Source organism: Aptenodytes patagonicus, chromosome 23, assembly GCF_965638725.1.
Source record: "Aptenodytes patagonicus chromosome 23, bAptPat1.pri.cur, whole genome shotgun sequence".
NCBI lineage: Eukaryota > Metazoa > Chordata > Aves > Sphenisciformes > Spheniscidae > Aptenodytes > Aptenodytes patagonicus.
This window is the reverse complement of record NC_134971.1, coordinates 7929941-7942609: the sequence shown is the minus strand read 5'-3', so window position 1 is coordinate 7942609 and position 12669 is coordinate 7929941. Positions and strand designations below refer to the sequence as shown.

General features: G+C 55.2%; 1 protein-coding gene across 1 annotated transcript in view; it reads right to left on the bottom strand.

The window, feature by feature from the left end:
* Positions 1–12669, bottom strand: part of KIRREL3 (kirre like nephrin family adhesion molecule 3) — a 344477-nt gene that overhangs the window by 544 nt on the left and 331264 nt on the right. The window contains 2 exon segments of the mRNA XM_076358570.1: positions 630–716; positions 8590–8699. Coding sequence (XP_076214685.1) covers positions 630–716; positions 8590–8699 — 197 coding nt within the window.

Genomic DNA, 12669 nt, shown 5'->3' with positions numbered 1-12669 from the left:
GGGGGAGTGGTGGTGGTGGTGGTGGTGGGGCAGGTTGGTGGTGCCCACCCTCCCTGTGTGCCCCGGCATTGGGGGCAGCTCGTCCACCCGTGATGTGCAAGAGGACACCCTCGACCACCAACCCCTCATGCCCGCAGCGTCAGAGCATCCTCTCGTGCCACCGACGCATCCTGCTCAGCTCAGGCCCCCTCCAAATCGGGGCAGAGGGAGGCACGGGTGCCCCTTGCACCCCGCTGTCCTGGTACACACCTTTTTTTTTTAAAATCCCCTAATGGTGCTGGGACCAGAAAACAGCACGGGGGGGGGGGGGGGGAACCAGAGCATCCCTCCCTGCGCAGGGAAAGCCCTCTGGTATGGACCACCGTTGGTGACACCGGGGACACGGCGCAAGGACAGAAAGCCTTGGAAGAAGCAATGCTAGGCAAGGGACGAGCCGGTCCTGCCCTGCGGCGGGCACGGGGATGGGTGCCCAGCACCCCGGGGTGCAACCACCTTGGCCGCGCGCCGCAGCCCCTCTTGTAGGAGTGACCTGGGGGTGGGGAGGGGGTGGTGTGTGTGCTTAGTGTCAACATCTCTTCACGGGGCTGGGGATGGAGGCGGGGGGGCCACGTCCCCAGGGTCCGGCTCACCTTCAGGTTTTGAAACTCCTTCTCCTCCTCCTTGAGCACCTCGAGCTGCTTCAGCACCGAGTCCTGCTGAAACTCCCCCCGGTCCATCTAGGAAAGGACGCAGGCGGGTGTCAGCAGCCCCAAGCACCCGCTGTCCCCCCCCCCCCCCCCACCCCGAGGCTGCACGGCCCCACGCCACGTGGGGTGGGCCCCACGCCTGCCATCAGCCCCGCGGCATAGAGAAGTTGTCAGCCACAACCCGGATGAAAGGATTTGCCCAGGGACATTCCAGCAAGGCAGTGTCGGAGGGCAGCAGAGCCGGGTGGCTGCCCAAAAGACACGTGATTCCCTGGGTTACAAGTTGGGTTTTTTTTTTTTCCCCCCCCTTCTGTTTAGGACTAAAAAGGCCGGGCCGATGTGGAAAGTGAATTATTTAAATTTACTGCGGCGAGCGTTGGGGCTGCACCACACCTGCCCCAAAACAAACCCTCAAAAAAAAAAAAAATCTTTTTTTTTTTTTGGTTTTTCCTTCTTTCTTTTCAGCCTTTCCCCCTAAGCTGAACTTGGCCACTAACATCTCAAAATCCCAGCTAGGTTCTGGCATGACTGCGATGCTGTCATTAATGTGAAAGCCTTAATTTCCCTACCCCCCCCCCCCCCCCAACGTTGGCTCTTCTCAAAAGATTTGAGTCCTGGAGGCTTTGCCCACCCTGGCCCTGCCAGCGCGGCTGGGACTTGTGCCGGCCCAGCGGGTCAGGAGGGGATGGACGAGCTGGAGGAGCTCCTTTTGATTTGATTTGAGTCAATTTTTGCTCCCGCTGCTCCTTCGCAGACCCCTGGAGATGGATGCTGCCGCCTCGACACGCTGCCTTCACCCATCTCTCTCTGCCTCATTAATTTTCCTTTGAAGGCTGACTGCGATCGGGGGCGGGGGGGGGGGGGGGGCAAGGTACACATTAATTAGACCACGGCTTTAATTACCCTTCCTTCAGCAAGGTGGGGCTGTGCAGAAGTGGAATAATTATCAATCAATTTCTCGGCTGCCTTTTTTTAACTTTTCCCCGTATTGATCGTGCGCCTCCAGCCCGGCTTCTCTGCCCCGGCGCTGGGCTCGCAATCACCCTGATCACAGCCCCAAATCAGCGCAAAAATTCCCTTTTATTGCCCAACTTCTCTTCTCCTTTTTAAAACGGTAAGTGGTTGTGGAAATTCACCCTGCAGCACTTTCTATTCATCTCCTGAAAGCCTTTGATATGGCTATTAAATGCAATAAATTAAAGTACCTGAGTTTTCCTAGGGAAAAAAAAAAAGCCTGTAACAGCCATTGATTTACCAGGGTAAATACAAGTGTCACCAAGGATTAAATTCAGTGCAGCTAAAATGGTACTTAGAGGGTTTTGTGGGTTTTTTTTTTTGTGGTTTTCTTTTTTTTGGCACCCTAAATCCCCTAAAGCATCGCCGCGAAGGCATGGGATGGGGATGCACGCAGCCGTAGTAAACCCATTGAGAGGGTTTCACAGGTCCTGGCTCGGAAAGAAAAGGAGAAACCGCTTCTCCTCCTTGGACTCGGCTGGTTTTTCGGCGTGGGTGACCCAGGTGGTCAGGGCCGGAGATGGAGAGGTGACAAGAGCGGGCGAGAACCAAGGGGACAGTCCCGCTGGTGGCAAAACCTCCCTAGAATTAATAAGTTGGGTTCGATGGGTTATTTTAAGCCGTTTTATGGCGCCTTTCGCAATGATGATTGGAGCGGTCCAGGCACCGGGACGCTCCTCGAGCCCCGTGGGGACCCTGCCTTTCCCTGGGGCTGGCGGGCTGCTGTGGATTCGGCTGCACCCCGTGGATTTGGGGGCTGCGACCGTGGTCCCCACACCCACCCCCGGGGCTTGCAGTGAGCCCATGTGCCGTCAGAGGGCACCGAGCCCCCGCGCAAGCGAAGAGCGCGGTCCATAAAGCGCCATGGCATCACTTCGTTTCCAATCCCCGCCTTACAGCCGGTCATTAACGCAACCTTAATAAAGGTTTGGGCGGCGGCTTAGCCCCGATGCGATCTCGCACCTGTAATTAGCGGGCGGCAGGACACTCGTTAGCTTGCCTTCCTCTCTTTGCCATCGCTGGGTAAACAGGACAGAGCTAAGGAAAGTTAACAAAAGTTAACTCCGTTACCACTATTAATGGGGATTACGAATGCAGAGGCAGCAGGGGAGAGGAGGGAAGAGGGGAAACCCGTGACAAAAGAGACCAGAAAGGTCCGAGTGTGCAGCCGCAAGCCAGCACCGTGCTCACGGATGCCGGCGCAGGCGCGGGATGCTCCAGCATCGTACACAGACTTTTTTTCCAGAGCCTTGGCTTTCTCCAGCTGGGCTACACCAGCAATGTGCTTTCGTCCTTCGGCCGCATTGCTGCCATGCAGATGGCTGGCGCTAAAGCCGCCCGTTAGAGCTGCGTGCCCACCATTCCCCCCCCCCTCCTGCCAGTGCCGCCGAATCCAAGGGCACAGCCGGATCCCGGGAACGTTGTGCCAGGACTTAATCCTGCTTGGCAGCGCCGGGTGCTGGCAGCCTTCGCCATCCCAAGACCAGCGCACGTTGCAGCCGGGCATCCCGGCTGCGGTGTAAAGCCATCCCCATTTCCCGTGCCCAAACCTCGCCGGTCCCTCCTGGACCAACACGGCTAAGGGATGTGATGAACTGCATCCGTAATCGCCACCGGTTCTTGCCTCAGTTTCCCCTGCTGCAAAAGACTGACACCACCCCCCCCCCGTTACGAAGCATCACATCAGTTTTGCTGTGCTGGCTCCTACCATCAAGGGAGCGCATCCCTGCGAAGCAAAGGGATCTTTCAAGGTCACTCAAAGCAGGGAAATGGCGCTTAAATTATGAAAATAGTGGCCAGCTCCAGCACCGTGCCTCCTAATCCTCTGCCCGCTGGAGCACTCCCTCATTTAATGCTGCCAAATGAAGCCGCTTTCAGCTGGGATGTCGGATCCGACAGACCGGATATTAAATTCTTTGCTTTCATTAGCGGAGACAATATGTTTTTAAAACGCTGCTCCCTCCGGAGTCCCCGGCCGGGTCCCTGCCCATCCATCCAGACCTGGCAGGCTCGAGGACGAGCCCCTCGCTCCGGGGAGGTGCCTCCCCCCCCCCCTCCTTCCTCGCACCGTGTTTAATTAGAACGTTTCCTTCTTGTCGGGTAGTTGGATGCCACTCAGCCGCACTTAGAAACGGGTCAAACCCCACCAGGGGCGAGGGCTGTTGTTTAACAGGTTCCCGAGATGGTGGCTTCCTCCGCTCCCAGCGGGGGCTGGCTGCCGGTGAGGAAACAAGCACACAAAAAAGCCCCGCTGGGATTTCCCAGCCAGCCGAGGGTTTATCACCTTCAAACGCCGGCCCCTGCCTCCACCGGCCGGCGACGGGAGCTCCCACTGAGCGCCTGTGCTGTCCATCCCAGCGCCCCCAGGTGCGGCTGCATCACCTCGTCCCACCTCTCCCCAAAATGTTGCTCTTTGGATGGGCCAAGGCGGTGGCGGAGTGAGGCCAGTCAGCCCGCGGCACGTCCTGCCATCCTTCTCCCATCCTTCTTCCTTTCTCGGGAGCTTGCTGTGGCAGACGCCAGCTTCTCCGTGCTCGTACAGCGCCTGGCTCGATGCACACCAGCACCAATTACCCCTAAAGGTGTTAGGTGCCTTGAGATAGCTCAGTCCTGGGCGATGCCCACGGTAGATGTCCAAACCTCGTGGTGGCCCAGCTCCGCTGCGATGCCGTGAAGCCCGAGCCGCGAGCTGCGAAGGTCCCCAACACTTCAACGGTGATTTTTTTTTTTTTTTTTTTGACGTGGTGGGTCTTCTTCTCCCTGGCTGGAGGAAGCACGGGCACGCTGGCCTGGTGCTGTGCCCAAGCTGGGACCCTGCCGGCAGCACCTGCCGCGGGTGCTGGTGCCGCTGGAAGGTATCGGCTGCGTGGGAGGGACGTGCCCTGAGCCTCCCAGGCCAGGTCGGATGTCATGGAGGTGCAACCCAGCTCTGATCCAGACCTTGCGCAGGGCGAATATCCCTGGGGGTAGGTGGAGATAAGCCCGTTATCTGCCAGTTTGGGGGTTGCTGGTGCTTCCCAGGGCTGCAGTGGCACTGGCTGCTGGGCGCTTGGAGCATTTCTCGGGGAGAAAGGCAGAGAAAATGCTGCCGTGCCAGGTGAGCTGCAGGTAGAAATGAGCCTCGCCCCAAACTTCTCCTCGGCTTTTTTGATTTTTCCTCTTCCGCGGGGATCCGAGCTGAACTCCTGAGTGGAAAAATGTGTCCGGTGTCGATCTGCGGGCTGTGAACAAACTGGGAACAACCCTCGGAGCAGAGGGATGGGTTACAAGATGGGGACAGGAAAGAAAAGTGAGCAAGGAAAAGATCATCGACCTGTCTACTGGATGGGTTATTTCGACTGTTCCACCCCAAATACGAACCAAAGGTGATGCCTGGCTCTACCCGGCCGCACTTGACCCCCTTTGACTTGGGATGCTCTTGCTTGCCGGTCACTTTGGGATCGTCTCTATCACGATTGCTCCTGGCAGTGGGGATGGCTCCTTTAGGATCATCAGCCCCATTTCACAGATGAGGAAACTGAGGCACGGAGTCCAATCAGCCAGGAATAAAAACCCCGTCACCCAGCCATGACAACAGAGGAGGTTATGCCACGTCGGAGCTGACAATGCTCTTCAACCCCCTGATCACAGACCAGGCTCAGCCGAATTGGCGTGCCGACGCAATGCACCCTGGCAGGAGAGAGAAAGCTGCTGTTGTGGTTTATTTTTTCCAGGATCAGACCCTTCAACGGGTTCTTTTGCCTCCAGCCACTGGCTGCTGTTTGCTTTCTGGCCCCTGCGGGCTGGCAGCCTTTCCCCTGCCCGTAGGCAGCGCCTGGCAGAACAGCTAACGGAGGCGGAGGGGGGGGGGGGGAGACGGCGCTGAGACAATGTGGACATATGCAAATCAGACAGCATGACGTGTATCCTAAGGTGTTAATGAATTTATAGATGCATGAATAATTACTTGTGAAAAGCACGGAGAGCTGCGGAGGTCACAGATGGCTGGAGAATAACAAATGCATTAGCATTTGGGGGGGGGGGGGGGAAGAAGAGTCACGCTGGCACTCTGCAGCCAGAAATGCTCCGGCAAGGCAGAGACACCACGGGAAACCGAGGAGCAGAGGCACCATCCGTGGTGCAGAGGGTGGATCTCCGCTCCCGAAGCTTGGCAGGAGCAGGTCGGGCCGTGCTGGGCCTCAGGCGCTTGGCCAAGGGTCCGGGACGGGGAGGGAAAAGGCTGATGCGAAGCAGCAAGGTGTTGAGCAGAGGGGAGCTGTTTGCGAGCGTGGCCTGCTTTTCATTAACATCTGCATTAATGATCTCTCCGCGCGAGCACCCAGCATGTTAATGAAATTCGCAGTTGATATTAAACGGCAAGGTGTTATGAACATTGTTGAGGGCAAGGAGATCATTTCAAAGGACACCGTCGAGGTTGAGCCCGGGCTGGAAATATCACAAGAAGCTTAGGGAAGGCAAACAAAGAAGCAGCGGGGGAAATAATGCTGGTACGGGGCGGAGGGAGAGCAGGAAAATCTTGGGGTGAGAGCAGGGAGCAAGCAAGGGGTGCTGTGCATTGCCTCCCTGCTCCTGCTGGAGAGGTCTCATCACAGCTCATTAGCAAGGATGATTTTTTTTCTTTTAACTTGATCCATCATTTCACTGACAAACTTGGACCTTCTTATTAGGCTGTTCAGCACCCAAAGCCTGGGTCTCTAATGGCCGGAGGAGGATGCTCACACTGGCTGCTGGAAACAGCGAGGAGGGGGATGAGGGAGAGCGGGGATCCCCAGGGGCTTCGAGGAGAGAAGAGATCGGGAAGTATTTGCTGGGAATGCTCTTGCCGAGGACAGATGAAGATGGGGAGGCTCCGGTCCAGGCAGGGGAGGGGGCTTTGATGTCTTCTCCCTGCCAGGCAGGATGTCCCAACCGGTGCCAAATCTGCCCAGCGTCAAGGTCAGAGGCTATGGACCATCTCTTCCAACCTCTTGAACAGCGTTGATCCAACGATGTTATTTCCAACTGATGTATCTTCAGGAAAAGCGCCTGGATTTGGCCAGGAGAGGGGGAGAATCACCTTCTCCCGGTCCAGCAGCCAGGCTGTTACGCTCTGTCATGTTGTATCCGAAAGCGCTCGACTTTGCCTACCCTGCTTGCACGTAAATAGCCCCTTTATACCGTGCTGTAACCAAACCACCTCTCAGAAGTCTTGCTGATAAGCTAAAACACGTGAGCTCTGTAAACCTCTCCCCGTAAGGCATTTTTTCCCCGGCTATCAAATGAATGTTGTCATTTTTTTCTGCACCATTTCCACCCTGCCAGCATCCTTACTGAAATGTGCACAGCACAGCTCTGCACTGCCCCGGTACCAGCCTCGTCAAGGGCACGCGTTGACGTGAAATCACCTTCTGGCTCTGGCAAATAATCTAGGCAAGCCCCCACGAGGTCTTGCAAGATCCTGTGCCTGGCCTCCCACGACCATCCTCTTCCTCATTTACTCGTCAGTGGTAAATGGTCCTTGTATGTCTCCTCTGCTGAGGCTTCGTGCGTGCTTCCAGCGTGGTGGTGAAGGTCTCCAGCAGCGTTTGGCCTGATCTCAGCCCCTCCTTTGGAAACCAGATATGGGCTTGGCGCTTGCTGATCACTGTCTATACAGACGGTGGTACAGGGTGCCATGGAGAGGAAGCTCCTCATTCCCCTTCATCTCAGCAGATTGCTCCAGACCCGAGTCCCAGCCTCCGCTGTCCTTCCACCGAGCGAAGCCTTGCAAATCCCGCCGTGGATTTGCAGCCTCCTTGGGGCAAAGCCCTACTGGGAATGAAGGGTCTTGCACAGAAACCTCAGCGGTGCTGGGATAACATGCCAGATCTCCATCTCCTCCTGCCTTCTCATTTCGAGGCTCCCTTGCTGTATATGTGCACCGGCAGACATCGATTCTGCCCGCCCTACGATGCTCAGCCTTGCCTTTCCTCCGGTAATTCATCAAAGAGCTTTTGCAGGCAGGGCATACCGATGTTTAAAAGCGCTGCCCAAAAAATGGAGGGTTAGAGCAGGAACAAACCACCCAGCAGCCTAGAAAGCAGCCTCCAGCCTCTTCAATCCCTTTTCCCTTTCCTATCTGCTCTTTTCTCTCGCCTTTTACGGCCGTGCAGCTTTCTGCGGCTCCCCTTTCCTTGCCATTTGTTCGGCTTTGTATTTGTCACCTACGACATGACACCAGCAAGCAAAAGCAAAGGCAAACTGGGGCCGAGACACGGCCAACAGCGGCGACGCCAGCGAGAGGAGCAGCCTGCGGTTGGGCTGCAAGGATGCACAGGTCCATGGGCTGAAGCTGAATTTCCTGGGACCTCAATCATCATCGGCATCTTGCCCTGCCGCTTGGTCCGTGTTGTTCGGTCCCCTTGGGCAAAGCCAGCGGCCTCAGGAAGGTGACACCTCCCAGGTTACTACAGACCCAGGTCCGGGCTGGCCCCCCACCCCCGGTGTTAGCAATCTGCAACCAACTGCGTGCACATACATTAATTTCGCACATATAACTCTCCGAACTGCGTCCCGGAGAGCGCAGTTCTCGCTGGCTAATTAGCTCATTATTATATTGTGCTCACCTATTGCGTGCCTACTTGCAGTTTGCAGCTCTTTCCCCATGCGAGGTGGCAAATTTGCTTTGCAATTAGCCCAGCGGGCAGCTGGGCTACTGCAATAAACCTCTCCCAGCTCTCCCTCCTCATTAGCAAAGTTTCACTCGAGGAGCTTTTATGGCAGGAGAATGTGTATCTCAAGAGCAAGATTTTTGGAAGAGCATCTTTGCCTTGAGTGGGGATTACGGCACTGAACTACGTGTGCCTGGGCTCATTACCATCAAACACTTACCCAGAGTAATTGCTTACGGGGAGAAGAAGTAAATCCTTACCATCAGCTGCTTGATGGTTGGGTGCTCCTCCGTCTCCCTGCCCGAGGCCGGCTCCTTGTGTACGATCTCCACGCGGATATCGTTCTTGGCAGAAACCACACCTTTGAGATCTGGGCAAAGAGTGAGATGGAGAAGGGGTTAGTCGAAGGCAATCGTGGAGCATCCTCAGGGACCCGCCTGATTGCCGAGGACGTCCAGCAGCACCGGGGAAAATTAACCCTCGTGCAGCAAGCGCATCTGAGAATTGGGGGAGCAATGTTTGCGCTGCCGTAAGGTATGGGCATGTGAAACCTTCACCTCCAGGGAGCTCAGATTTCTATTTTAATACCTTTGGGAGCTCGGTTAGTCTCTGCCACACTCGTGGTGCTGTTAACAGGGGCTGGGCTGCAGCAGGACTGCTCAAACAGATGGCGGGCTGTTTGTCCAGGCTGCTGATCTACAGCGTCTGCTCGGGGAGCACATGAAATGCTGCTCCTGAGGGACGTACCAGCTCTTCCCTGGTGCTGAGGGGCCCCTGAGAAAAGCCTTCCCCAGGTTTGGGGTGCAGATACCTATGGAAAAGGCTGAGCAATGAACAAAGACGCAGCCAGGGCTTCGGGAATGACAAAATCATCCCTGGCTGCTGCTCCAAGCAGCCTGTTTTCATGCAGGGCAGAGAGAAACATTTCTGGAGAGACTCTCTGCCTTCCCTGAAGGTGTCAGGCGTGCTTTGAAGAAGTCATTTTAGCAAAATTAAACCAAAGACACCAAGCAGCAGGAGCAGAAACGGCCAGGCGAATCCGAGATGAAAAGTAGAGATGGATGCAAATCTGAACAGCGAGATCTAAACAGCTTCCAGCTTTGAAGACGGGCTTCAGCCTACGATCTGGCTCTCACCTCCCAGGGTGGCTGTGCCAACCCTCCCCGACCCAAAACTGCCTTGAACCGCTGGGCTCGTCAGCTCTACCTCCAGCCGAAGGAACCGGCAGTGCCCTGCCAAGCCAGGACTGCCCCGACTCAGTCCAGCAAAGGCTTGGACCACGCAGGAGGAGACGGTGATTTTATCCGTAAACCAAACTGAATCACGCAACCGAGACCGGCTTGAAGCTCCAGCCTTGAATTAATCCATCTCAGTGTCCCGTGCCCTCGACGTCTGCAGCCCTGCTGTCGCCCACAGACATCTCCAAGTCTCAGGGTGCAAGGCAAAGGGTTTCGCTGGGAAGTTACTACGGCTCTTTCTTTTTTTTTTCTTGCTGGGACCATGTTCCTGGTGCCGGAGCCTCCGTCTTTAATCACAAGGAGAAGCTAATTACTGTCTTGCACATCCTCTCCCAGGAGTGTTCCCCCTTAAATAACTCTGGGCCGTTAAGTCACTGAAGATACAACAACAGATGTGCAGTAAAGTATTTTTTTTTTTTTCTTTTCCAGAGCCTCCAGGCTCGGTGTGTCTGCGCCCGGTGCATTTTTTTGCTGCATCTCCCCAAAGCAAGGCCAGGAATTGCCTCCCTCAGTGCCATTAGTTGCAGTCGGTGGCCGGTTGCAGCCATCAGGAGATGCCTTCTCCAGAGTTACTGCTGGGTCACCTTGTCCCCTCCGCCGGGAACCGTGTGGAGCTGTCCCTGCAGCCTGCTGACGGGTTTTGTTTGCAGGCTGTTGTTTTAAATGATGCAACAACGCTCTGGTATTTGTCCTGGGAGAGGAATCTGCAGTCATCCTGGTAAGAAACGAGTCCCTCTCCTGATATCAAAGTGCTCTGTTGGTCCCATCACTCCTGAGCTGATCTCTGTAATACCTCTGCTGATTTCACACCACTAACCATGATGAAAGTCCTTTCCTCACCTTCTCAGCCTGGTGTTTCTACCTTCCTAACGCTCACCTGCCACTGGAGATAGTGGCCACAGCATCCAGTTTGCACTAGCACCTGCAAAATTGGGATAAAAGTCCTTTTGTCCTGGGACAGCCAAGTCCTCCCCTGCAGGGTTTTGCACCATGAGTGACACTCGGGGCTGGTTTAGCTGCTGATGCTCCCAGCTCCCCCACAAAAACAAGGAGGGACCCTGTTTTGGCAGCTCCAAGTGGCTTTTGGAGCCACGTGATGGGGGACCAAGCAGCCCCACTGCCACCAGCACCCCCAGCTCCCTGCACGAATCTCAGGCCAGGGAACCCCGCCTGCACCCAGGATTTGCTTCGCTAGCACCACGGCATCCCGCTCCTTTTGAGCAGCAGCCCCGGCGAGCACCCAGCAAAGCATCTGTTACCGAGCTGGTGCACCCGGTTGGGTCCGGCTCTCCGGAAAAGGTTGAGCTGTTCCTCCTCCTATTTCACTTTGGGGAGGGAAGGGAGATCAGGGTAGGGACCTTTGCTGATCTCTTGGACGATCTCTTTCTGCTCGCTTGCTCTGATCCCGTAGCAAAGAAGCCTTGTGGGAAGCACAGGGACCTGTGCTCTGGTCCAGGGATGCTGCAGACCTCTCCCCATGGCATGGCAACCGGGGACTTGCACTGCAGGAGGAGCTGAAGAACAGCAGTGGTGTAGTGAGCACGCTGGGAAGATGCCACAGACCCAGCAGCTCATTGCATATAGGAGACCAAAAAGTCCTTTCTAAGTGGGACAGCACTGGAAACGCAGCGGAGGAAAGGGATTTCAAACACTGCCGTGCCATCATGCCCCCAGTACCCTCTTCCCAATACGTATCCTCTGAGCTTTGGTGAGGAAAAAGCCTCTCCTTCCTGATTTACCACTGGGAATCCAAGGGATGAATCACACAAGACTTTTGGGTGGGATGGGGTTGTCCCCTCCTGGAAGGACGAGCTCTGCTTTCTCCCCCAAAGACCTGCCCATCCTCTGCACAATTCCGGCTTGTGAGTGGCTCTAAAACCTGGCACTTGCACCACATCTTTGATCTGTTGTCATGGCATTAGTGTTAAATCATATGTCCTGTAAAGAACCCCGCGCCATCTGGTTACACCAAGTAAGAGGAAGATAATGAACCGCATGCTCTCCCCTGCTCCGAATGATGCGGCGTGGGGAAAGCACAGCCGCTTACATCCAACCATTGACATGGTGACACGGCTTGGCCCTTGCTTTCTTCGGGCGCTCGCATCGTCCATCCTCGGTAAATGATCGCCGCAACATTGAATTGGCCTGCTCTTGGGTCCTGTCCATCAGCAATCCTCCCCCAAAAAGCAAGATTAATGCCTGCCCCCCCATTTAATTTGTTAATACTTGCTAATGGAGGCTGCAAGTGTTCAAAAAAACAGGGGATAAAACAGGGAGAGGCATCATTATCCCTCTTAAAATTAAACACACTTCTGCTGCGGGAGGCCGTGTGTTCATATCCAAATCCAGGAGGGGCCTGGTGTCTTTGCTTTGCAAACAATCAAGAGGGGGAAAAATAAAAAGAAAAGAAAAACAAAGAAAACGTGGGTTTTCTGTCACACGCACAGAGAGCTTGGCATCCTGGCATCCATACCACGCATCTCCCGAGCTGGGAGGACCGTCAAGTATCTCCACTTCTCCCCCCCATGGCCTGAGATGCTCCAGACAATCACGCTCTTCTCCCTCCTGGTTTGATGCCTTTTCATTTAGCCAGCAATCCTCCTTTAATTTCCTGGTGTCTTTTTAATGAGGCAACACGATGCCATGCTGTTTACCCCTCCTTCTCCTCTACCTGCGTCTCTAATGTCACTTTAACTTGTATTCCCACCGCAGCCAGGCTTCTAAACCCACATGTCTCATGTAAACCCCCTCAGCTGGCTGTTATTTCCCACTAGGAAATATGCATTTTATGTCGAGAAAAATGGAATTAAAACAGAAGCAGAACAGAGAGCACAAACTGAGAAGGCTTTTTAAGCACCGACGTGGCATGGTGAGGATGCTTCTCCCTCTTGGACATCAGGATTTCTCCAAGGGAGGGATTAAGAGCAGGTCCCTTTGCAATCCCTTTGCCCCCAGGACACCCCTGCATGCCTCCCAAACTGCCTGTGCTGCTACCGGGGATTAGCGTTTACCCCGGCATGTTTTTCCACGTGCTCCGAAACCCTTTCCTTTACTTGCAGGGCGGCTGTTAGCAGCCAAGTGGTGCTGAACATTTGATAGACC